General features: G+C 40.6%; 1 protein-coding gene across 1 annotated transcript; it reads right to left on the reverse strand.

Annotated features, from left to right (window-relative positions):
- Positions 1-250: 250 nt before the first annotated feature.
- LOC133128644 (BMP/retinoic acid-inducible neural-specific protein 3-like) lies at positions 251-24158 on the reverse strand. Its single transcript, XM_061242341.1, has 8 exons — positions 23618-24158; positions 23073-23345; positions 17921-18111; positions 13050-13234; positions 8825-8930; positions 6971-7207; positions 5851-6073; positions 251-3537 (listed from the first exon to the last, which is right to left on the reverse strand). The coding sequence occupies exons 2-8, from the start codon at positions 23300-23302 to the stop codon at positions 2421-2423; spliced, it is 2289 nt and encodes a 762-aa protein (XP_061098325.1). The 5' UTR covers positions 23303-23345; positions 23618-24158; the 3' UTR covers positions 251-2420.
- Positions 24159-27931: the final 3773 nt, after the last annotated feature.

The following is a 27931-nucleotide window of genomic DNA, read 5'->3' on the forward strand; positions in this document are numbered from 1 at the left end:
ATATCATCAGTTCAGAATGCTTTGAAGGGTGTTCAGTGTTTCCTTGGGATAATAATGGTAGCTGATAGCACAATTGAAAAAAAAGAGACAAACTTCAGGACTATTCTAATTCACAATCCTAAAAAATGTCCAATGTTTTATGTATTCACATTCAAATTAATTCAGTTCTATTTTTCTTTGGAATATTTTTTCAGTTATTTTTTGGTGGTATCCAAATTGACAATCATTTAAGAGAAGAACATCAATGGAATTTGATTTAATCTAGGTTTGCGCAAGTTTATTTTTTGTCTATATATTATGTTTTCAGGCACATTTCTCCTTTTACACAGAGGAATTGAATATATTCATGTCAACTATTCCCCTCAAGGACACATTTTGCATTTGGTTGGGCCTTCTTTTTCATACATTTCATTTTGTAATGAAATGAATAATGACACAATGTTATAACATAATATACACTCAGTGAGCACTTTATCAGGTAGACCTGTAGACCAGCTTGTAAATGCAAATATTTAATCAGCCAATCATGTGGCAGCAACTAAATGCATAAAAGCATGCAGACATGGTCAAGAAGTTCAGCTGTTTTTCAGACAAAATGTCCGAATGGGGAAGAAATGTGATCTAAGTGGCTTTGATCGTGGAATGATAATTGCTGCGAGGGTGGTTTGAGCATCTCAGAAACTACTGGTCTCCTGGGGTTTTCACACACAACAGTCTCTAGAGTTTGCAGGGAATGGTGCATAAAAGCAAAAAAAACATCCAGTGAGCAGCACTTCTGCAGGCAGAAACGCATTGTTAATAAGACACGTCAGAGGAGAATGGCCAGAACGGTGAAAGCTCAGAGGAAGGTGACAATACTGCAAATAACCACACATTACAACAGTGGTATGCAGAAGAGCATCTCTGATCGCCCAACACCTCAGACCTCTAAGGATAGGATACAGCAGCAGAACACCAATAAGTCAAAAAAAATGAGCCTAATAGAGTGCTCAGTGAATGTATACTGTAATAGGTGAGTCTAAATGAAATATATATTTACAGTGCTAGTGCTTGTCGATTCGAAAATGAAAAACTACTTTTCTTGTGCAGCTTGTTGCCATTTTTAAAAGTTGTATGTTTTGCATCATCATACAATGTAACACAAAAGCTATATATTTTTAAACAAAAGAAAAGCAATATAAAAATATGACCTGGAAATAGTTACAATATCTAAATACTGTCGGTGGCAAAAATAGACAATGAGTACTTGGACAATTAAAATACAATGACTGTGATCTTCCAAATATTCACAACCCTTCTATTGTGTATTAAATTTTATTATGTGATTTAATTTTGTATGGATACCTTTCTTAACTTTACACAAATAATCTGTATTAAAAAGGGCTACAGCAAATATATAACATACATGAACATTATTTGCCGAAAACTACAAGATTTTCCCTTTTTACACCACTAATACTCTTTAAATGATCTGTTTACAAATATTTGTAAAAAAAAAACAATAACAAACAACAACGGAAAAAAAAAACAAGTACTGGTAATATAGATATTTTTTTGTAAATACGAAATTCCATTTAGTAAAAACATAGATGGAACAGTACAGGGCTGAATCTCCCCCAGAGACATGTAAGGTTTTTGATTACCCACAACTAGCAAAACTACAGTAGAATCTGTTGTACTTACAAGATGGGGGGGACAAGAAGCGGCATGCTAGATGACTGAGGCTGTAACAAAAAAGTAATCAGAAATACTGCATTCCAAAACCTCCGTCTGGACCAATCATTTCATGTTCCATGTGTGGATCACACAAGCCATCGAAATCGAATGGGACTGCAGTGAATCTCCGGGTGAAATCCAGTATTATCCAGTAGAATGTCTCATGCCCGTAAATGATTCAATGTTTGAATCAACGTTTTCTAATGAGCCGCCCCTTCTCAGTGTCACATGGAGGCAAAACCAGCGGGCCCTCTTTGGTACTTCAACACTCTTGAAATTAATATGAGATTAGTACATTAATAGTCCGCAAAATCTACTGAAACCTTTCCACTGAAATACGGAGGGAACACACCTATGGCACAGCCTCTCTCGCATATCTCTAAAGTGTAATCAGGCTTGTTAAATGTATAATCACTTAAAAAGCACCAAGAGGTTTTTCTAAAATAAGAGACATTTCAAGGAAAGAACTTGATTGCTCTTTCAAAGCACTTCACCAACCAGCCAGTGAGGACAATGCATTAGGGTGTAATTTTCCATTTCTATTCAGCTGAACTGACCTTTTTTCTCCAGAAAACAATATTATAAATTATAGATTTTTACATTTATACAATCTCCACCTACTATTTCATGACCTCTATAACACAGAATACTGATCACTTTTGTCAAAATACGTCATTCTTGCTTCGCTCGTCCATACCCACAGATTAACTACAGAGTTTGGTTGTTTCGTACTCTATAGAGTTTGGTTGTTTGGCACTGAAGGCCTGCAAGGCTGCTAGTATGCGTACCACCTCGGTGGCGGACAGCTTGAGCCGGTGTCGAAGCAGGCAGGAGAAGAAATCGAGGGGCTGGGGCCCGGGCGGGGAAAGACGGTTTACACGGTCCCGGATCTCCACCAGTTGCAGCAGGGCTGAGTCCTGTGATCCCTGAGTATATGGGTAGTCCAGCTGCAGAATCAAGTCCTGGATTGCTTCCGGGTCAAAGTGCATGCTGTAGCCGAACAACTGCATACTGTTGATCTTCATGTAGCCCAGGTTCTGGGCGGGCTCGGCTAGCTCTAGCGGCTCCAGGTAGACGGTGCTGTTGCCGTTCGCCGAGGTAGTCTTGATCCGGCTCCTCAGGTAGAAGTGGACGGTCTCGAAAAAGCTCTTCCACTTGTTCCCTAGAGTCAACGTCCAGTTGTAACAGTCCAGGGGGATGTCCAGCTTAGTCCTCTCCCAATCGGGGTAACTGTTCTGACTGATGGGCATCACCCAGCTCTCTGAGTGGCTTCCTCCGAAGGGGTTGATGTAGACGGACAGCACAGGCTCCAGAGTGCTGTTCTTGGTCAGGCAGATCTGGAGGGACATCCCCAGCAGCATGTGGACGTGGTTGGACTTGTACTTGTTGCTCTTCAGCGTGAGGAGCATCCTCTTCCTCCAGGAGGGGTCGAACCAGGTGTTGAGCCGCATGTCGTTGCTGATGAAGATGGCGTGCACCACGATGCGGCTGTCGCGGTTCTGGAGGAGGTAGCGCATCTCCAGGTCCTGCAGGTCTGTCTCGAAGCCGATGTAGTGGTCGGTGGAGTCGGGCACGGCGTGGCGGCAGGTGCCCTGGCTCAGCATGTAGCCCAGGTTGCAGTCGGCGCACCGCGAGCGGTTCTCCGGGGAGCAGGAGGCGCAGTAGGGCCCGTCCCCCACCGTGCAGGGGATGGCCCCCTGGCAGCTTAGGTGCTCGTAGGGACAGAAACAGCCCCGCGTCTCCTCCGTGTAGACTCCGATGTGGTTGTTCTCGCTGCAGTACAGTATCGACAAGACGTAATTCAGCCAGTAGTTGAAAGTCCTATAAAAAAACCACAGAAAACAAGGTATTTAACCCAAAAAAACAATGAGCATGAAAACAATTTTTCAATGAAATCCCATTTTGTGTAGAGCCCGATATTGTCGCTGCGCTACATTATCGAAGGGATCTAATAACATATTGAATAAACAATAATGTGCATCTACCTCAAGTAATTAACAAAATCTGTGTACTCTGCATTCTTGGATTCTGAAGAGTTGAGAGTGTTTAGTACTTTATATTCTGTGAGCCTTGACCCCCTGGGAGCAATTAAAGTCAAAGCCGAGGATGCGGGCTCCTTGCTGTCGATAGTTTCATGATTTTAGATGTAAATAGAACACCTTCAAAGGCATGACAAATGGTTCTGTGCTCCTTTTCCCCCCATCCATCAAAACCTGGGATTTTTCTCCTTTCCCAGGAAATGTAGTTTGTGCGTTCCTTTCTACCAAATAAATGCCTCAGGATTCCTCTAGTTCAGGTTTTGCTTCTTCCATGTTAAGATGTTGAGAAGAAACTTCACAGACAGGGCGAAGCTTATGGCCCCCCTAATGTGACAAAACCAGTGGGAAATAAGTCATCTAGTGCAGAAATATGTGCATACCTACAGGGTATAGATATAAGTAGCTTTCAACTGTGTTAGAGGCTAAACGTGTCATAACATGTCATAACATATCATATCTTACTATTGATTAAAACAAGGACAACCAGATATTTTAATATTCAAGAAAAGATCATTTTCACACATTTTTCATTAGATGAAAAGCTATCTCAAAACACCAATGATATCATTCAATTATGTAAGTAATATTATTCATGCCACCTTTTCTGGTACCATATGTTTACCGCCCATGAGAGATGTCAATCAGGTGTGCAAGTATCTTTTCTCCTGCAGCGTGGATGGAACTTAAGTTCAGTTAGTGAGCTGCTCAACTGGCTTCTAACATAAGCTATGCCAGCGGAATATGTAAATATTCATAGAGAGAGTCCCCCGGAGCTCTGGAAGAGAGCGGACGGATGGTAATGGATGAGATCTCCGCTGCCTGTCAGCATTTCTCACACAGATGGGGAAAGGTGGAAGTGTAGCTTTGGGATGCATCCATTTTGCTAAGAAAAAAAGGCCCATCATTTCATAAATTATGGGTTTGAAGCAATAAAAAAATCCAGATGGGATTTAATTTGAAAGGCAAAGGAAACAAAAAAAGGAGCCCTGTCAAAGCGTAATGAAATCTGACTGTTCAGATCATTTGAGGGTTTGGGCATTGTAAAAAGTCATTCAGTGGTTTCTTCTTTGCTACATATATCTATAAAAAATGAGTGTACATGGATATACTATTAATATTTTAACCAGCCAAATGAAGGGCTCATAGTTTTATTCTGTATGCATAGTTAAACATGTGATGTTGATGAACAAGACTATGAACTATGATAGATAAGATGGACATGCGTGTCAAGACTGAAAGTATTTAATCCAGGCCACACAACCAGTGTGTTAAAGGTTGCTGTACTGCAAACTTGTTTTGTTTCAGTGATCTTCCATGATCTTCCAGTGACATTAAAAATTTGTACTTTTCTGTTTGTTGACTTGGGTGTGTTCCTACATTGTCCTGACTTTGATTCCACTGCGAGAAGCTGGGTCCTAACACATAGGATAATCTCAATAAATGCTTCTGTGTATTCTGGACACATACAGGACATTACTTGAGCAAAACGTTATTGTTATGGTCCATTCTAGTCCCTGGTTAACAGAGGGTGAGGTGACCTTTGGGATGTTTGCTTTAAAGAGAATGTATAAATGAATTAAATATAAAGCATTTTTGTGGCAACCCCAACATTATTGGCCATATCATATAAATATATGCTGCTGCAGGTAAAAAACGTACTTGTTAGTGATCATGTTTTCTTTGGTAAGGCTGCCTAGGTTAATTTATTACAAATTATACACTAATTTGTAGCTACCATGTATTTAAAGATGGGGGGTTGGTTTGCTTGTCATATAACGATTCACAGGAAGTTTGCTATACAGAACTGCCAGCTCCACCCCATAGTTCCTGGCACTGATATTTGGTATGTCTCTGGAGAAAATTTAGCTCTGAGAGCTACACGGTATGCTTCCGCCGGCAATGGAAGGAGATCCAGAACCCGTGATCTCGGTTTCACGGTGCGGTACTGTGATAGAAAAGAGCCGTGGAAATTACAAAACTTTCTGACTTCCTCGACTCCTGAGGGATACATAATTTACAGTCTGCAGCTTGAGAGATTTCTGGAACCTCCCCCTTTTCCCCTCCAGGTTAATGGAAGCATAAAAATATTCCTCACCTCTCCTTCTGCACAACTATTTTGGGCTGCGTGTTGCATCTCTTGCTCAGGGTGAAGAGCTTGTTAACGATTCTGCGGGCTTTGGCCGCCAGCAGGCTGGTGCTGGTCTCAAGCTGTCGGTATCTCCGCTGCACCCCAGGGTCTGTCTTCCAGAAGTACTGCACGGCAGACGTGTTCAAAGCATAGAATGTTGGCAGCCTGCCCACGAAGATCTGGAACTCCTCTGATGGAACAAAAAAAAAAAAACGTGAAGAGTTAATGATGCTTATGGATCGTCTGACAAAACGGATGGTGATACTACGCCGATGAAGGATTCTTGGGGAGGTCACTCAAATTGAATTAAATTTGCATGTGCTAATTGTGTTTTTGTGATAATTAATCTTTCAGAGGGTGGGGTGGGGGCGGGGAGGGGAGGGGATTAGAACGGTTTGTCAGCTACTCTGCACATTATTGCTGTGAAACATATTCATGAAGTAGTTTAGCTGTCTTTTGCAGTCTGTTTGTTTTTGTTTTTTTTACATGCAGTGTATATGCAACATGACATAAACATGCACATATCAATTCCTCAATAACAGGTGTAGCTGCATGATTCATATCATAATTGTATAATTTGTGATGAGCTACTGCATCATGAATGTGTATAAATCATTTTAAGTGAAGTTATGCCACATTTATGACAGTGTTATTCCCTCTTGTTCTTCATTAAAAATGTCTGTGAAATATATATATACTTTAAACAAAAAACAGATTCATATTCCATATTCATATTTCAGCCAGGGACTCTTACACTATCAGACAGATTATTTCAGGAGGGTGAGAGCACGAAGGAGCGGAATATGTACTGGTTAGCCAACTTTCACCCACTCTACCCCTGATGGGATAAAGCCAGTTATATCCTCCCACTGTGAACCTCTGGCCATGCTAGTTAATCACATAGTCCAGGTTCAGACTCTGAATGTCTCTGCTACACACTCCAGTCCAAAAGCTACAAAGGTGAAAGCCTTTACTGACGAGGATGCTTCATTCAAGAGCCTGCGACGGACGAACTAGAGGTGACACCAACACCAGAAGAGACACCACCCCACACACTTTCAGGGGACCTTCCTTATCCGAGCTTCACCTGATTCCTCAAACTCCTGGTTGGCGAGCGTCCAGGCCTCTTTGATGTGCTGGAGGTTGTTCTCCATGGCGTGTAGGTCCACTTCCGGGCAGTTGCACTGAGGGAACCCGGAATCGCACTGACACCAGCAGTCATTATTCCTACACACAAAGTCCCCCTCGGAGTTGCAGCCAATGTAGCTGAGGGCAGCTTGCACAAAACGACTCCTCAGGTAGTCTGGAAGAATTACCTGTAGTCCTGGGGAAAATATGGATCGCAGGAAATTTAATCAAACTTTATAAACAATATATCCATTCTTAACTACATACTGTACAGTTTGTCCATATGTTAACATTTTGTTCAATTATCAAGAAAGGAAGAACTATGTAATATAACTGTGATGTAAAATCTCATCTGAATACACTGCCAAAAACTTGGGACCAATTTATTCAGTTGTATTGCTATAATATACGAGTAAATTCCAAGGAGATACTAAAGAACCTGACTACATCCACAAGTTTTATTCTGAATAAGCCCAATTAATAAGCCCAAAGTCTGTATGCTTATGATAAGCTTGTAAAAATTTTAACAGACTGCACTGCTCTTTTCAAGTTTTGATACAATGTCTTCAAAAAATATGAACTAGCAGCGAGAGCAGTGTTTTTATTAAGCACAATGCAAGGACATCATAAAAGTGTATGCTTAATAATCTCTTGCACGGCATTAATTCACCTTTTAAAGGTGAACATAAATTCCAAGAAAATGTTGAACAAAATGTATGCAATATGAAACGTTGGTAAAGTCCTCACTTTTATATTGTCATGCTTACAAGGCCACTGAATTTTTTTGGAAGGGCAGTGAACCTGTCTATATCATACGAACTAACTATTCACTGCGAGGTGCCTTTAACCAAAATAACTGCAGGATTTCTAACATTTGTGTTATGAATGAATTCTTTGAAAGCGCAGACATTATTGTGCCTCTGCTGCTGTAACTGAACCGAACTAGCTGAAATTGTAAATAGCGGGAACTTAATCACTCGGCTTTGGTATTATTCCTTCAGATTATAAAAACGTTGGCTGCCTGTCGTATTCACTGAGGGATGGATGTGTTTCCGCGGTGTTAGAGATGCAGTATTTTGACTCGGGTTGAGAAATGGGCAGGTGGGAGGGCGACTGCACCGACATTTCTGGGGGAGAAAGCGAGGAGGGACCGGCATAGGCAGGTAAGAGGGTTGGGATTTCAGGGGGGTTGTGGCCCGAGCTCTGCTTGAGGGGATCACCGGGATCATTTTGTGTTACTTTGAGGTCAGCTGCAAGGACATACGGATGTTCTCTGACAGACTTTCCATTTAGATAGCGTGTCTGACGGATGCTAAATGTCCTAGAGCAGTACACTTCATTGTTGTTGCTCAATGGTGAACCCCAAGAGTCCACTTTTACTTGTGGTCAAGTGAAGGGCATTAAAGTACCGACTGCTCTATCTTCTTTGTAACTAAAATGGGAAACTGCAGTCCAGCCCTACTGTGCTATGACGTCAAAGGCCACATGATAGGGTCTAACAGACAATATTTGTCCATTGATGCCATTTACAAGTAGTCTGCCACTGGCGTATTATTTGACTTGAATTGACTTAATTACTTGGTTTCTTAAAAATGCATATGACAAATGCATATCCAGACAAGAATTCTGAAATTAATTTTCAGCTCCATTATTATATTCAAGTTCAAAATCTTTGAGGGCGCAGCCCTCTGTAGCCTTTAAGCAGGGATTTCTAGAATGTGCTTTCTGCTCTTTTTAGTGCAAAATGACAGAAGGAGAAAATTGGATTAATGTCTTCAGAGATTGTGGCTGGGTTAATTTAAACATGGTCTACCTTGTAATTGAATCTTGTTTTCAGGACTCTGAACTAGAACAGAGCTGACAGAGTCCAGGTTGTCATAGTTACTGCATCCGAGAGGGCCTGTCCTTGTTTCGGTCACCTAAAGGAGAGCGGGGAGAGAGAGAGTGAGAGAGAGAGAGAGCGATAGAAAGAGAGAGGGAGAGAGATAGGGAGAAGGGAGGGAGAGGGAGAGAGAGAGACGGGGAGTGGGAGAGAGAGGGAGGGAGAGAGGGAGAGGGAGAGAAAGGAGAACTGTTTCATTCTACTGCAGAGAATATTCCTCCAAAGTAAATAACATTCTATACGCATTCTACTTCCTGAAATATATTTTACCTACATACAAAGCATAAATTGACCAAAAGAGGAACATTTTAAAAAATGTATTTAAATTCATAAAAATGTACCAGTTTATTGAGCTACTAATGGATACCCATAAAGTGTAAGCAGCAGCTATATCTTATTGAGCAACTGATTTAAAATGTATTTTATATAATGCCATTTTTGCACCTTCACTTTGCTACAAGCTTGTCACACATCCTGAGCTGCATCTGTTACAGTGTGATGCAGTTTCGTAAGAGACTTTATGAAGAGAATGACCGTCTGATTGATAGTATAATGTTCTGCTCTAATATCATTCTGCTTCAGGAAGCTCTGAGGTCAAGGATAGGCTTTTCACTGACTGCAAGGTGATGCGGGATTCAGAAGCAATAACGGTCCAGCTGCGCTCATGCATATTCCGAGAAATTACATCGAGGCATTGACTGATACGGGTCAAGTGAAAACGCGGTATGAAGTATCTACGGAGGCCGAAATCATGTCAGAGAAACCTTTGGTCTCCGATACACAACGGCAGGCGAAACGGCGCGGTAATACCCTCGATGTTAAAGCTGGTGACTGAAGCAGAAGTGGATCTCCGTTTCCGTTTTTCACATTCCATTAGTCTTTGCAATCACAGCTTTATCATTCTTCATAAAATCCTGATATAGAGTTGCTGTAAATCAAGATTCCTTTGGCATATGGTAAGACGAACTGCCAGGTTAAAGGCAAATAGATCTCTCCCCATCACTTAAAAACGGTCTCTGGTGCCGGAGTGGGTTTTCCTGAAATATTCCTAATGGGATAATAAAAGTAACCATATTGCCGTCGCAGATTAATGACAACCTTTGATTTCTGTAAGGAGGGAAACAGGAACTGCTCCCTTGGAATAGATGTTAGGTGTTCAAAGGTGGTATGAAAAATTTCTAAATGAAAAATGAAGCCACATAAGAATAGAAGTCCTTATTATCATACAGTTGAGACACCAGCCAAGTAAGAACGCCAATAGTTTGCAAAGTTCATTTAAAATTACATGAGCCACCACATTTCATTATCTAAAATGGAATCTGCTTAATTTTTTCAAAGAATATTAAGGCTGGAGCAACTTCCCAATGAGATACTTGGCCAGGGAGAGAAAATCACTACTTCAGCAGTCCCGCTGTAGGCATTTACATTCTTTTTATTGGTGCTTCCATGCAATTAATTAAAATCCGAGAGGCCTCTACAGGGATCGGCAGATTAATTCCTAGCAGAAACAGATGTCCAACTTAAAGGGGAAATTCCCAAAATGCAAATATGAATATCGTTTTTTTTTCCTCTTTTTTTTCCTTTGCATAGAAATGAGGCCAAACCTGCAACATAAGCCTGGTGGAGCATAAGCACACAACCTGTGCTTCATGACAAAAAAAAAAAAGATCTGAGCTAGTCAACCCATTGTGGGATAGATTATAATTATAGAGGTAGAAACGTTTGCTTGGTAATACCCGCTCTGATAATACGGTCTTGCTGATTGCATCGGAATCCTGCTGTTGCATTTAAGGGGGCCGGTAATTGCACAAACACTTGCAATTTTCCAAAAGAATAATTGGCGAGTGCTTATTGGCATTTCTTTTTAAGTATATGAGTAGTTAACCGTGAAAGTAATGTTGTGTCTTTTTTCGCAACAGATAATAAGACGTGTGAAGTCCCCTGCCTCTGCCGGTGGTATAAAGTGAACCGTGTAGTGTGGTCTGGAACTGGTCCCTGAGATTCCGAAATTTATGAGCAAGGTCCTCCTCAGGTCAGAGTCTTCAATTCATCTGGCAGGTTTTCACCACCTTACGGCGACCATTTTGTAGCCTGCCACACTCCAATTTTATGAACCTGTCAAGCCGCATATATAAGGCAGATCACTTAACTTAATGAGGACAGCAGACACAGCTCAGAGCGTTTGGTTTTACATTCGATGTCTTTGGATGGCTTTTCATGACCCTCTCAACTTTGATGCGTATAAACTTTAGAAAGCTGTGTCACAAGTTGGCTGATGTGAAAAATTCATACTTTCAAAGTGTATTTATGCCGCTGCTTGTGCACTAGCCTGTCCTCTTTGAGTTAGTCCCCAGTTGAGTCGGTCACACACCTCATTAAAATCGGCGCACATTAATTTCCCTTTTCTTCTTCGACTTTAACTAATGAGCCCATTAATGACTTTTGAAACATTCATTTTGAACACCAAGAATCAAGTCTGAGTCTGAACCGAGAATTTTCAAGGGGGATACGACCCGAGAGTGAAAAACAGTTATCAACATCTCCAGTACCAAAAGCTCACATGAGCACATTAGCTTACTCCCATGTCTCTACTACTTTATCTGGCTGTGAAAAGCCCTTTTGATTCAGAGATGGGGCTTCTCATCGTGTTTAAATCAACCAGAACATTCAGAAGGAAAGAATAACTCTAGCCAAAAGTGTCAGACCCAACGTGCTCTCGATGACTTGAAGACCAATAAAAATACAACTACAACAACAGTAGATCCCTTGAGCCTTCTTGTCCCTTCTAAAGACTTTGATTTGGTTTTTCAGATTTTCAGAGTGGACAAAAAAGAAAATTGGATCCTCCCTACATCACGAATGGTTAAAATATCAAGTCAGGAAGGAAACAAAAGCAAACATCTGTTAGAGGCACGTACTGCAGATTGCCATTGCTTTAGTTCAAACTTTCATTTGGGCTTACAGGGAAAGTGTTTACCAGTAAACCCCTGTGGTGTCAGCAAAACATTCCATCCATTTCCTCATTCGGAATGTTTGCAGAATTAAACATTAGGCAGCCAAACATTAATGTGTGGCAGCACCAAATAGTACTGCCAACCAGACCTACCCTAAGCAGGTTTTCCCTTTATACTGTAAATTGCAGCTCGACAAGTGTAATAAATGTAAATATGAGTGGATGGGGTACCATAACATTGGCTTTGTAAATCATAATTAAAAATCCTGATTTACGGTTCCCAGCTATTTAACATTTCCTGTACACACACTCACCATTGCGTGATGTGTTGATGAACCATTTATTATTTGCAGTGCGGAAGATGATCTTCATAATTCTTCAATTCATTACAATGTGACATCTTACTCATATTAGAAACAGCTGACAAATGGGCTTAGCTGTCTTAGGAATTATTGATATCGTACAGATAATTTATCACCCTGATATATAACTGTTGTAGCATGGTTCCTCTACTGCCCTCGTGAGAAATATATTTTTCAAGAGCTAGTTATCTTAACATTCAGGTGGGCTCTTCTGTTCTGGTAAGTACCTCATTTTTAAGCATAGGATCCAGTGACCACCTTTTACTTTTTTACCCGATTAGTCTTGATCAACAAGATGTAAAAAAAAGTGCCTGAGCCTTGAATTAAAGCTTTTTTTGATGTGCATTAGTCACCATAAAAATTTATGAATTATTCATTACTTTCAAGCAATTCATCTCAATTATCAAACAGATGCTAGCAGATGGCCTTTGTGCCTTACTTCCAATTATTTCAATGCATTTGTTTGTCCCGGGATGCATAAGAAATGAATATTTTACCTAATAAAAAGGAGACTTCAAAACTTGCTTCTGTGAAACATTTGCAATTTCAATTTCTCCTCACCTGCTCCCAAATACAAAATATGAATTCCATCCGAACAGGGTGCTAAAGCTGTGACCTCAGAAGCCCTGTTCATTCAAGGTTGTTGATCTGTTTATTTTTATGCCCCCTTCCATTCCTCATTTTTTATTAATAAAAAAATCTAAAATAAAAATGTATTTTTTGACACTGCCCATTGAACAACCGCAGATGCTGTCAGAGTGAAAACCTTGGAAATAAAAGGGAAAGAGGTAACATGGGTGAGCTCGGCCAATAATGGCTGATCAGCGGTCAGGGGGCCCACCTTGATGGCAGTGGAGGCGATCTGGAGGTGGTGAAGCTTGCGGAGCGTGCTCTCTCTGTCGATGAAGTAGGAAGCAGCTAACTGGTGGAGCGTCTCCAGTGTAACAGCCGTGCTGTTCCATTCTCCACCCTCCGCTCTCCTGCTCAGCTTTCTCTTATCCACAAAGATGGTTAGGGACTCCTCACCTGGGGGGACGCAGGCACGCATGCACGCAGACACACGCACGCATGCATATACACACACACACACACACACACACACACGCATACACACACACGCATACACACACACGCATACACACACACACACACACACACACACACACACACACACACACATGTTCAATATGAAACCCTGAAGTATTCTTTCCAGCATTGGCTTTAGGCTGTTTTTTCAGTTAGGGAATCACTAGCAAATCGCAAGATTTGCTCTTTGTGCTTGTGTTAGACGGTAAGCCAGTTCTGCTGATTAGTTGACAATTTATTCATTGTAATTATTTATAATTATAATTTATTTATTTAATGATTATGTTTAGTTGACAATTTATTCATTGTAATTATTTATAATTATAATTCATTTATTGAATAATTATGATGTGTCATTAAGTCTGTAACATTCGATAAGCATAATTGATTTCGTAATTTAAATAATGCAGGTTTCTGACAACCATGCACTTTTTGTTTCTATTGCTGACCAGTGTGTGTTCATTTAGTCACAGTGAGTTGCTACTGAACTGAAAGCATTTATGTAGTTATTTATAATGGCTTTCTTAACATAGCATAGCATCTTTATGAACCATTCATAAGGGAATGCAGTCCTTGAAGAAGGATGCCAAAACAGATACTCTTATAAAATGGATCAAGGCACATAAAGGCAATTAACATAAGGGCAACCTTCTGACAAATGTTTATTAATAAGTTACAAATGTCACACCAGGTTAATGAAGACGCAATACAAGCTTTATGAATCATTAAGGAATTTAGAGATCACTTAAGGTCTGACCATCCAATGCCGTGTGGATCAAAGAGCATTGCTAGCGTATGCTAGTATGGTGCATTTTAATGTTTAATATTATGAATCATTGTCAAGAATCATGCGAACAACATGACGAGGGAACATGCCCTGAATGGAAATGTATTAGTTAATTATTAACTAATGTTGTGTATGCTGAAACTATTACTGTTTAATGCTTGTTTTTTTAACCCTTGTGTAGTCTAAACATTCTGTATACTTCCCTTGTCCTAAGGGTACACAATGAAAGCAGGTTCATTGACTTTTAAACCCCAAATCTATTTTTCTTGAAGAAACAACCTGTCACTCATCACAAACTGTGTCATCAAATTTCACATTGAAAGATTTTTTCATTTAACTTAGTAGCGGGTCATTTTTGACCCTTAAGACAACACAAGGGTTTATCACCATTTAATCAGCTGTGGGTGCAACTGCTTACCACTAAGGTTACAATTAAGTAGTCGTGGATATGCTTTTCTTGATGAACTGGTTTTTGTATTTTAATCAGGCTCACCAATGTTCTTTTCAGATGATTTTGCTTCAACGTAACTGCATTTGTTCTCTACTTTGGTAAAAAAAAAGGAAGCATTGCTGCTGCAGATAAGATCTCCACTCAAAAACTGTTTTGCATGACAACTGCAATCATGGAAAGTGCACAAAAGCAGATGCCACAATGTTAGAATCAATCAAGTAAAAAAAATAAACCACTAACAGGAGAGCCCTGTACAAATTGCGATGCGTGGTAACCAATCAAACACAAGTTCTTACTGATTATCGGGTTCTTGACCTAACTGCTTGTTGCTCCATAGCCTCTGCTGCTCTACAGTATTGTTGCTGTTACTGTGATTGGAGTTTAATTCAGCTTCGCAGGACTTTTAAGTCGCCCTGCTTCTGAAGGGCCTCTAAATACAGTAAATGAACAAGTCAGTAATTACGAGTGACGTGCTGCCAGGTATGGTGCAGTGTTTTATTGTGAGGGATAAAGTCTCATAATGGTATAAAGGGATAAAGTCTCTTTATAACGGTCTTACATCCCCTTTCTTTTATCTCTATCCAATGCTAAGAATATGGGGAAGACTGCTACTGGACAAAATCTAAAACGCAGAGGTGCGTGACAAGGACTTACACAACTTAAACAACAGACCCAAAAAAATCGTAAGTAAAAATTGGCCAGAGAAGGTCTTTTTTGCCCTTGAAAGGGCAAAAAAGTCAGAAATTGAGCTCCAGAACACAAAGTGTAAACTGCGTTAAGCTACCATTTGGCTTACACAGACAAAAGGCTTGCCTTGATGGCTCTGAGCTTGAAAGGTCTGTATCCGTGTCTAACCAGGCTCTTCTGTGCCTACGGTATATAAATAAGCCTGACAAATGCATCAAGAAACAGTTGGGCCGAAGACCAATCATCTTCAGCTGTGCATGGCTGTAGGTGAGACTGACTCACTTTTGAATTAAATGTCAGGACATTCAACAAATGTACTGCCTGTTTCCCAGGCAGTGTTATGTGCCTGTTGGTGAGGCCATGTTGTTCTTGACTGCAGAGGCCTCCCTATGTGGGAGGCAGCAGAAAGCCGTCCAGCTAGGAGAAACAGCCCTCTCTCCCTGCTTAACCATGCCGTAGGCAGCATCAGATATATCAATCAGCAGGTAGGATGTCCCATAAATCTGTGTGTGTTCATTTCCAAAATTGCCAATCAGTGACAATCAGTAGTTTACAAATGTAGTTAATCAAACATGCTATGATTCAAATACATGTTTCAATTTTAATACACGTAGGAGTTATAGGCCGCATGTGCAGCAATTCATCAATGTAATGTTTCCATAAGCTTGCTATGCTGCACTGTTAAAAGCACACTGAGCTTGTTAACACACTTTAGCCAGCAAGCTGTACGAACATATTTGGGCTCAGTTAGTCAGGAAAAGTGTTTTACAAAACATTAAGAATTATTTTGTTGTACTGAACAATGTTGGTAGCTAACTACTAACTAAAAGATTATTTACAAAATATATAAGCTCTCTGGTGTAAACACAAACTCACATAGGCACTACTTTCATGTGGGTTCCATTTGCGAAACATTACCTTGGAGCTCACACAGTCAGGTGCATCCAAATTAGTAACAAGCCAGTAAGCGCCTGCCTTTGAAAGGAAGACAGGCAAATCTACACTGTGTAGGGGGTTGCTCATGGGTAGTGGAGTTCAGAGACAGGAGTATGTGAATGTCCATTCCAGATTATAATGTCACTCTGGTGCAGCGATGAAGGTTAAATATTACACAGGCAGTACATCCACTGCAAGGCACACTTCAGCACTCTTACTCACACTTTTTACACATCAGCGAGTCTCAGTCTACCGCTGATAATTCCCCTCGATTGTGCAGGTCAGCCCCTGCTAAAAGACATCTGAAGAATTCCCGTCAAGTAGCCGAAGCAGTAACCACCGCATATATCTCAAAACATCATCATCTATCGTCCGTTCACTTCTGCTTGAATTAATAATTAATCTCTGTTCGATCAAATATGCTTTTAAAATAAATTAAAATGACTGCAGGCAATTTTGCATAAACTAGAGGTGTCAATGAGTCCTGGCCTTGGTTTGTCCTACTTGGCAGAACAGGATAACTAAGGTAATGCATATACTGTCCACTTAGACCTAAGCCAATCATGCCTAAGCACGGTTTTAACACATTTTAATAAGCTACCAGAAACTGGAAACTCATTTGTTGCAAGTCAGATGATTAACACATTTGTCAAAATTGTCAGCATCTCTTGCTACTGTTCATAGAGGGCTTGAGTGAGCAGTTCCTTTTTGCAAGGGAAATATATGCCGGATTGTACAGTATTGTGCAAATACAGACCGTATTTCTGCATTTATTAACTGTTATCTAGCTATCTTGCATGCTTGGGGCAGTGTATTGTAATTACCGAGATACTGCACAAGGTCACCGGAAAATAAATGGTTTCTTTAAATATTCATTTTCATATTGAGTTATACAACATATTTTTCCTCCCTTAATATTAAGTAAGGCTGTCAGCAGCTTCTGTTAAAAATGCTTCAGTTAGCAGGATTGACACCGTCACTGCGGGCAAGAACAGGCTCGGCCGTCAGTGCAGGAGATAACGAGTTGAGGGCCCTGTCAATAGAGGCACGGTATGTCTGCTGATTAGTCCTCTTAGACAGCTATCCTGCCACCCAAATGAGCAATCCCACACATGCCACTGCAGTTAACGTCGCCGCTGATTTAAGCCAACACTGGGTCCCTAGGGCGACAAAAAACAAAAAAACATTTCGCTTCTGAAAGACTTAACGGCGTCACAAGTGTTTTAAAATTAATCACACTTGGAAATGACTCGGATGAATAATGGATTTCGACTGATGGACAGCCTCACATTAACAGGAGCAGATGTATGCAGTAAAGAGAATATCCACCAATTTGGGATGCAAATAAGAGTTATTAGTGGCTTTTAAAATGTACCTTCCGTAGACGTGGTTTGGGAACATTTGACCAGCTGCAGACTGTATAAAGGGCAATGATAAATATCGGCTTCTTTCGATGTACCCGCGCCTAAACGTTCTGTTTCTAGAAACTTCTCCCTTTTCGCTTTTTCACTCTCCTAGCGGCCAGGTCGACCTCCAAGCCCGCCTTTCAATAAAACTCATTTAAACATCTGTTTGTCTGCGAATTGCCTCGCCGAAAAAGAATAAATAACCCGCCGAGAGCCCTGGCGGTTTATACACATAATATATGGAGTGTGTAAAGCGCAGCGGTGCGGCGTTTATGATACGCTGCACGACCGCAGGGCTGATCTGTATTCAAATCTACTCTGCGTAAAGAGACCTTGATGAATGCCGTGTTAAGTGTTACCTCCCAGTGTGGCGGACAGCAGGAAGTGGGTGCCGTATTTCTTGATGATGTTCTCCGTGATCCTGCGGAGGTTGGGCCTACGCCCCAGGTGTCTGATGCTCTGCATGAACTCGGGATCGAGGGGAAAAGCGAGGCCATTGCTGTCCTGCCTCTCCAGGGCCAGGCTGTTGATCTTCCAGCGACCGAACTCTCTGCAGATTCGAAAGCATCGTATTAACCGCCACTGAATATGCGCAAGAACTACATATATTCATGCGCCGTGTACCGGAAGTAATGGGTATGGATGTATAACTGATTCTGTGTGAATTATAACTGATCTGACCATTTCTGTAGTTTGCTCTAGTGACCTTGGTAGACATTTTTTTGTCCATCGCTTGGGATAAAAGCGTCTGCTAAATACAATGTCATGTAATGTAACGTAATAATACATGCACATGCCCATGCACACACATACCCCACATACCATATTGTACCTACAGTATAAAGCACTGTGAGTCTCACACTTTTCATGTTTTTTTGTCGGAAAGAATTACCACTAGTAAGAGGCATATAATTCAGTGTTACTGAACTGTACAAAACCTTTTCTGGATATTTCAGGATATTTTGTAAACAGGACAAATTGTCTCACATCCCCCATTCACTTTATATTAATGTGGGAGACACACAATGCTTAGTAATGCTATTAGAAATAATGGTACAACACCAAGTGGAGCCATGTACTATTAAAATAATTAGTGCCAGTACATGGGCTACAAGGAAAAAGAAAAAAGACAGAGATTAAACTTATATTTCATTAATCATTACCAGACATGAACTGTGGTCCTGGAAAGATATATACTTTTATTTTAATGAAATGATAATGATAAGGAGATGATGAGGTTGTCTGTATCAGTCAACATCATTAGAAGGATCATATATGCATCATGGAGTGTGCTATCTTCAAATGCACAAATTAAAAACTCACGTTAGTGGTTATATACAGTGAACTTCATACAGTAGGTCTTGGGACAAAGACATCTTGTTTTTTTATTTGTTTCTGGATGAGAATTTTTTTTTTTAAGAACTCAAATGCAGAAAAGCCAAAGAATAAGCTTATATAAAACCAAAATAAACTGATAATCTGAAATAATTTAGAATTGTGGACTACTGAGCGATATGAAAATGTCTTTGTCCTAAGATGGTATGGGGCTCACTGTATAGTCTACTCTGATTTGAGGGGATCGGGAAGGTTTGAAGAAATGTTGATATGAGATCATGAAATATAGGTCCATGTGTGAACACATGTAGGAAAACATTTATGAATGAAAAAAAACAAAAAAACAAAACATGGGCACCACTGCACTGGGAGAAAACTGGCCTGAGTGTGATATAATGTTCAGGGAACTGGGCTGGTAACACAACATTTGTGTGTTCCACAGTCTATCCACTAATCTGAGCAAGTAAGTCTGGATAAAAGTGCTTGCTAAATGCCAAAATGTAATGTAGTTTGTGTGAAACATTGGTGAATTAGCTTCCAGATTTTAGGAATTATGTTTTTACATGGGACTGCATAGAGTACATACTTTCCATATGGAAGTAACTTGAGTTTTTTGGGTCGAATTGAAAGCAGGTCAATTACGTACCCAATCCGTATAGCTCACACGCATACACACACACACACACACACACACACACACACACACGTACACACACACACACACGCACACACACACACACACATACACACACTCACACACACACGCATACACACACACACACACTCTCACACACTCACACACACGCACATACACACACACACACAAACACACACACACGCACACACACCGACGAATAATGTGGGAACACAAAAGATAATTACTGCAAACAGCACATGTTTTTTTTTCATCAACCAATTTGCATATGCCCTTTTAATGCGTCCAGAGTAAAATGTCATTGATAAGAATGCAAAGGAGACACTAAAATGAAACTTGCGGGACAGCGTAGGAGATATCTGCACGTCTTATGCATTACAGGATCTCACTTAGCCAGGCTGTCATGGTAATACATTCTAGCTCCTTTTGTGTATTGAAAAAAAAAAACTTCCCTAGCGCATTTGCATGGCTTAAGTATGGAAATGAAGGCACACGATTCAGATCACATGATGTGGTCATAGCGGAATTCAGAGACGTGAGGCAGCACGCAGACGTCCACTAAAGAAGGTGACATCACCCTCTGGAGCTTGAATAAGGGCTTGATGAGGCACGCTTTGGGCTTTAGCTCAGTGACCAAACCGTCCATCTTGTTGCGCCAAGCATACATCAGGGGCCCAGGCTCAGAACCCACAACAAACAGACTCAAGTTACACGTTAGGTGTAGTTCAATGGTTGGCAAATCGAAATTGTGAGCTGTAGGCTCTAGGTCCAAATCCCTGAAAAAGCACCAAGGTGCCATATCCAAATAACTTTACCAAATACAAAGTTGTCTTCAAATCGTGGAGTCGGCGTCACCTTGGAGACTAAATTTAATTTACAGAACACTCTATTAGCCGCAGACTTTTTCGTAGGATTGTTTTTTTTTCCTCCGTCATTTTCTCACAAATTAAACATGTAAAAATGATGGAAGTAGGGATCACATTACGCATCACCGCTGCAGATGAAATCCCACGGTGGCAGACGCGGGTATTGAATCTGCATTTCCTATCCGGCTTTATTCATGTCACTTTATTCAACTGATTTCCTCGGAGCAGCTGTTCCTCACCATGAGCATCTGTTTAACTAGATGGGCATGTTCGAAAACAGCCTTGTTCAAAATATTTCACCACAGATTTGATTCCGTCCATATGCCCTGCTTGTCAGATTTGCCCGGTCGACATGGATGTTCGAATTTAAACGGTGGATAAAAACTGCAGCCCGGTACAATTTCTGAATAGTTGTTTTCGATAAGAAATCTATCCTTTTCCCAATAAAAGTCAAATAGAATGTTCTTTCTGTTTTCTTAAGTTCAAGGCCTCACAACTAAACCATTATTAAATGTTTTATGTTTTTTTTTAAACAGTTAATTACAGCATAAGCTTGTTTTATTATAATTAATTTATTTTGTAAAATGAACAAATTAACTAAACTATTGGTGCAGCATCTTTCAGTGGTGCACTAAAAAAAATGTAGATGGGACCAAATTGATGAATCAGCCAATCGAATGGGCCGATTGGGACTGGTCCCGATAAATACCCATAAACACCCATAAATGGACACCCATTAATGCAGTAGCACTGCAGACCACGAACACCTCCACATGCCAAACAGGCTCCGTCTATGCTGTCGACGGCCTTTCAGAGTCGATAATGTGCCTGAGGCGGCTGGAGGTGAAAAGACTGGGTCGAGAACTACTCAGCCCACTCCCACAGACCTAAAGCCACTCCGAATTAAAGTGGCAAAACCTGGGAAATGAGCAGGGTCAAGAAGAAACTGGAAACCAAAGCTCTCCACTCAAGTGGAGGCTCCCATTGTGTGTACCAGGGTGTAACAACTATTGCTAACACGTGTATCAACCTGAAAACCCATTACAAGGATCAAATAATACCCCCTTCTTCCTGTTCGGCTCAATATCGAACCTTAATTGAAAACATATTTTTGAAATGGATATTAAATAAAATGGAATCAGATCTAGGCAGCAAGTAGACACAATTCAGGAATCCTTTCCTGGTCACGGGAAAAGATTCTGAGGAAAATTCAACCAATCAGTGGGATGATAAGCTGTTGATTGCATGCTTTCACAAAACACTTTCTGCAGACAAAATGGCCACCGTAAAGTTTCAGTCAGGCAAATCAGTGAAGGAGCTACACAAAGTCAACGTGTCTCACAGTGTCCCCTGCCTTACAATTAAGCCGAAAGGTTTCACCTTTAAAAAGATCTCATTTTCACCACAAAGATGACATTGTTGGGGTGCTGCTAGCTTCGCTGCATCTAATCAATGCTCGGTACTATTATAAACCCCACAAGGCAAACTTCAGAAGAAACGTCCATAACTTCAGCATTCCCACACATCCAATAACCTTCAGCAAAAGGGTGTATATTCATGGCATGTGGCATTTTATGACCTTCCCTCCACTGCCTCTAGAAGCTTACGGGGATCAGTTTTGTCTTCTGGGGGGCTGGGGTGGGAGAGGAGGGGGAGCGCTTCTATATCACTCACAGCTCTCTATTTCCCATCTTTCGACATACATTGTTTGTCCAGGTGCCAGGTGGATTTTAATTGGCAATAGAAGAACATTTTTCCACAGCTTTAGACAATCAATATTGCACTATAGAGAGGTGGTGGTTTGGGGGTGCGGTATAACTGTATGTAGGAAACACCTGAATTGTACCATTCTAAAAAACAGCTCTTATTCTACCATTAAGACACTATCAATACAGAAATACCATACTAAACAAATGCAATGTAGGCTATTGTTTAAGGATTACTTTTTGACAATATCATTGTCTTTATTCATAGGTCCCTAATTTATTTAGGGGAACTGTTTCTGTCATATATGCTTTTGGCCTGATAACATAAAGCAATGCTATTCAAACACAAACTCGGATGAACTTATATTTTCGAATGCACACTGTAGATTACGCATTTTTTCACTGACGAAGGACACTGTTCTTAAAGTCACCACTAGGTGGAGATCACGCATTGTACCACTATTATTTGACCACTTTCTTTTGTAACAAAAGAGTAATGCAACACTACCTTATTCAATGATATGTAAATAGTTCTAAATAACCGACATATTCTATCATTAAGTGGAAAAACTGCCCAAGAAATTGTTTTGTTTTTTTCTTCCCCTTGGGGGATATAGTTTTTAAGTCGTCAAGTCCATGCTGTCTTACAAACGCGCAATGAAATGAGGAGCTGTCCATGGTACACCGAAGCTATTTGTTTCTTTTTTAATTGAATTTATTTTATATTAGAAGCACACACCTCGGAACTCAGTACCTAGTCATGCCAAGTCATACGCGCTACATCCCAAACAATTTGACACATTATCACGGAAATGTGATTTTTTTAAAACTGTTGAAAACCCGCTTGGCAATAAATATCAATTTGCCTCAGAGTGAATGCACTGGTAATTAATGCAACATATCCGGGGTATATGGACCATATGTCACTTGCGTTGTGTAGCTATCTCACCTGTAAATCTTGTACTTGGTGGTAAATCCCTGTTGGTAGCGCTCAACGAACTCTGTAAATTCCGCGGAGTGGTGAAAAGGCCCTTTATCAGAAAGGAGCCAGCCGAGGGGACCAGCGACATCACTGGAACCCGCTGCGGTGGCCAAAACCCAGCAGTGAAGACTTAGTGTTATACACTCCCATAGAAGCATTAGACACGCCAGTCTAAAAACAATGCACCGACACCTCATGCTTCACCCAGAGACTCCTCATTCTCTCAATAATCCTTGCGTCCTGCAACGATAAAGAAAAATAACATTCGATTCAACACCGGTGATTGTCATTCCGAGTTACGACCGTACGCGGGCATGTGTTTTAAATATTCAACAGACAACACCGAACATCTTGTCAGATTATTAGCAAAACCATACCATCATCATCATCATCATGCTCATCAGCATCATCATAAATCGTTGAGTGTATCCTGGTTTATCGTTATTAGCGCAGTATTCGTCTTAACGCTAAAAATAGTTAAAAAGAAACATAGTCCCTCTTAAAGTTCTTACCTGAATTTGAAAACTTCGGATCTTAAGTTTTGTAAATCACAAAGATAATATGCTAGCGCTTAAAGTACAAGTGAACTGTAAGGAAAAAATAATTCAGTTTTATATGACGCAGACCAAACACAGAAGAATAATTCACGAAGCATTAAAATTAACTCGAAATGGTAAATGCCTTCCGTATGTCGCCTGTTCAGTCGTTGTAATTCCCAATCGGTATCTCGCAGTAAATTCCAAAGAAGCGAAAATCAACATTCCATGACAAAGGCGCTTATGACAAGCCTGAAGCCACAACAGTGGAAATCGCAGATTTCAGGACGGGTTGAAAGTTGTGGACCAGTCTCCACAAAAAGCTGACTTGCGATGCGGTAATGGGTTTTAGTTACGGTTCCTAAAATGACGTTTAATTCTTTATCCACAGCTGCTATCTTGTGTTGATTTTCAGTCTGCTCTTTTCAGAATTAACTGCAATAACTATGCACTATAGCTACTCCTTGCGCTCTTAGCAGCGACATGTAACTGCTTGCTGGCTCTCGCTCTTTTGCACTGTGTAATGTTCAGTTTATTGCTGAGCTGTTCCTGCTCTTCTGCCCATTGGTTGTATGAATGAGAGCGAAGGAGGGCTCTTGAATCTGAGGCTGGCTGCATGCGTAAATGGCAAGCGCTGCTCGAGACTGAGTTCAACCTGCGCACGGTATAGCCTACTGCTTCATATGCATTCAAAGGACAGTTTCTTGATGCTTTTCAGAACCCGAACGGCAGCCGTTGTTATTAGGTAATCAATATATTTTGATATATCTAATATATTTCAAGAATAGTACGATACTATTATGGATTCCAATCGTAACACGAACGAGTTTAAGTCGCATATAGTAGCCTAATAACGTCAAATAATACAGTGGCCTCAGCTATATTGATGGTATTCTCAATTAAATAGCCAACAATATAAATCCTACCCAACAATAAACAGTTTCTCATGGGAACGCACAAGACCTCCCGGAGTGCAAGTGTGAGGAAAATACAGTAGGCTACGTAGACATGCCTTCCGTCACAGAAAACTAAACGAAGTAAATGCATATTCTCAAATCGAATATCCAAAAATGTAATCGAAATAATTATTAAATTAATACGTTAGAAAAATGAGGATACGAACTAAGGTTGGTGGTCGTAAGCGCCGCACTTTTTTTTCTGTAAATATATTTTAGTTTTACCTGAGCAGAACTGCTGACTTCTGTTCTACAGGTAAGATACATTCCATCACAGTCACAAGCCGTTTAACGTGGTTGTGGAGAATGGTTCAGGAACCCCGATTTTTTTTTTTATTATCTAGAAAACGTTTTCGAATATTCGTTTTCATACCGAATTCTTTCAGTCATGTTGTAGGCCAATTTAATTTAAAAATAATGCACATTAATAGATCACCATTAAGGAGTGATACTCCGATATGTACGTGTACGTACTATTTGTAAACATTTAGTCCAATATCCAGTCCATAAGTTTTAACTGCATAACGAATCATTAATCATTTACTGTAATAGACATTAGATGCTTTTGGTAATGTTTTTCAGGCTAATAAGTAACCTATTTTATGTATTTAATAATGATCACTCAGTGATCATCCTGCATTCATAAAGCTGTTCAAGCATTCAATATACTCGAATCAATATTTGGCAACACATTTATTCCGGCTTCTAATTTTTGTTTAATTATTGTAATAAAGTCTGTATAACCTGAAAGTAAGTTGTGCTTAACTTCAAATAAGTCAAATCAATATTAATATTGCACTGGTTCAATAGCATAAGCAATGAGTCAGTCTGCATTTAAAAACTAAGTTGGTGTACTAAAACCAGTACAGCATAGTAAATTCAGCTTTTGGTCAACCATTAGTGATTTATCTTATATTTACCTTTATGCTTATATTTTCTGATACTTTCATTTATTCATACATTCATTCAAATGAAGCTGAATTACTTTGAAATGTTGGTTCTGTCTAAATCATGGTTAAATATGATGAATGGAACTTTGGAATTATTTTAATTTTCAATGTTTTTTTATTTTGTTTTTCCATTTTCTAATTGTCTTTCGATTTCTGTTTTCATTTCACACCTGGAGTTGAATAGATTTGCAGCCAATTTGTGGCAAAGCCAAGAAGCAGTTATGGGACATAATAATTCACAAATTAACATGCCTGGATAAAGTCTCTTTCCCATCATGCATCAATGAATGCATTGCAGGCATTGTTTTGATTCAAAGAAACGGCTATAATAATCAGATGTTGCTTCAGACACAGATGCATTTCTATCTGAGGTAACAGAACTTTTAATGGACAGCTTGAAAAATGAGATTTTCTTTGGATTTCACTGTTGTGAATACACATAATCTTTCTTTGGGGGATTCTTCCTCTCAGATGCAATCAGCATTATGTCAACTACTGTTGGGCTGGTGAGACAGGCCCTTGATAAATCTAAGGTGTTTCTTTATCTACAGTGAGTGCTCAGCAGATTGTCACATGGAGAACGTGTTTGACAGAGGACTGAAGCTTGTAGGTAGTTGAAAAGGATCAGTCACACATTCCTCAGTGTTCAGGATTGCACCAGCTGACGCAATTGACAGCAAGTAGCAAGCCCGACTGTATTTTTGTTTAAACAGGGCTGCGCTTTGTATGTGCATGCCTCAAAAAGAGCCAGAGCGCTAACAGGCACATGCGTCACGCTAATGTGCGTAAGCGGGGCTGCATCACAACGAGTACAGGTACCGCGATTGTTGTCTTCGGGTTTTTGTTTCCGGTTTTTGAACTTGCGGTTGGCAGTCGTAATGTTCTCAGGCCGACACTGCATCACCCACACAAGGACTCCTGCAGTGAGACATAATGCTTACTGCTTGCCTGCGAGACAGTGACAATTTTACACCCTACCGGCCACACTGTATTAGAGCAGATAGCAAGAGGCTAGAGGAGAGCCAACTACAGTTCTTATGAAAATGCAATGAGGGGCTCCTGGCTTTTGGTAAAGCACTAGCTCATAATGCCTTGATGCATTGGATCGCCAAGGCTGTGTCCGGTGCCAGTGCTGACGAACAGAGTGGCCATGAGCCCTACAGGGGAAGGGAGGATTTGCATTCCCCTGGCTCTCTCCACCACCTGACTGTAGGATCAGCAACTCTTTGAACGTGTTTCTATTTGCACTAATTTGGAAAAGTCAGACATACGGGGTGATGAATTGCACAATGCAGGTGCACAATTATGAGTGAAAAAAGTGAAATAAATCAAAGTGAAATTGTTGTTGCTGTTTGGGAAGACATGAGAAACGTTTGGTTACTGAGGTGATATCGTTGATCGCGCTGTGCTTGGGGGACCCGGGCGACATTTTTAGCAGTTCTAAATGTTCCTTCCCAGGCTGCATTTGCATTCGGCCCCACTGGAAAACAGCATCTAACAAAATAACAACAGCTACATTTCACACATTAGCCATATGACCCCCACACCACGGTTGGGGGGCGAGTGGAAGGAAAGAGGGAGTGTTTCCGAGGAAGACGGAGAGACGAGGGAATCCTAGACTTCTCGCAATTCCTCAACCCCCTGCTCCCCTCCCTCCACGGCATTGGCGACGACAGAGACAAGTTTATTGGCTGGAAAATCTGAAGAAAAAGACAGGCGTGCTCTTTCAGCAAGTCACCCTGCATTTAAGGGGTTCTGAGCATCATGCCTATTTTCCTTTCTGTTCTGATTCAGTTGTGTTGCCTTTAATTCATTTTCTGGAAAAAAAAGAAAATGCTCAACGTGCTGAAAAACCAATGCCACAGGTCAGTTATTTGCTACCACACCTCACTGGCTTCCAGTAGACGCCATTGTCCAATTCGAGTGACTTGTACTGCCACACTCAGCTAACGCCCCCTCGCGACATACACTGATTACACCATACTATCCTGCCAGATCTCTCCGCTCAGACCCCCTGGCCAGCTGGCTCTTCAGACACACGACAGTGTCACTCCTCATGGGTTCTTGTCTAGTCTTACGCTGAATTAACTTTCCTGCTCGGTCAGGAAGCCAGAACCACAGACTGTTTTTTAACTATATGCCGCCTTTTCAGACTACGCCTCAATTAAGGTTTTTTATATCAATTTGATTGTAGCTGTAGGCTTGCCCATGGTACTGATTTAGCTTTATTAGCACCGGTAAGTTTATTTGGCGTCTGTCGAATGCCTGAAATGTAAATTGTAAAGAGAAACGACAACAACAACGACATCCGTGGCAACAGTGAGAGTCCTGAAGAATTCATTAACCTTCAAAAAAACATTCTCGCTATGAAGAACAATCTGTTT

The sequence above is a fragment of the Conger conger genome, chromosome 5 (assembly GCF_963514075.1).
Source record: "Conger conger chromosome 5, fConCon1.1, whole genome shotgun sequence".
Taxonomy (NCBI): Eukaryota; Metazoa; Chordata; class Actinopteri; order Anguilliformes; family Congridae; genus Conger; species Conger conger.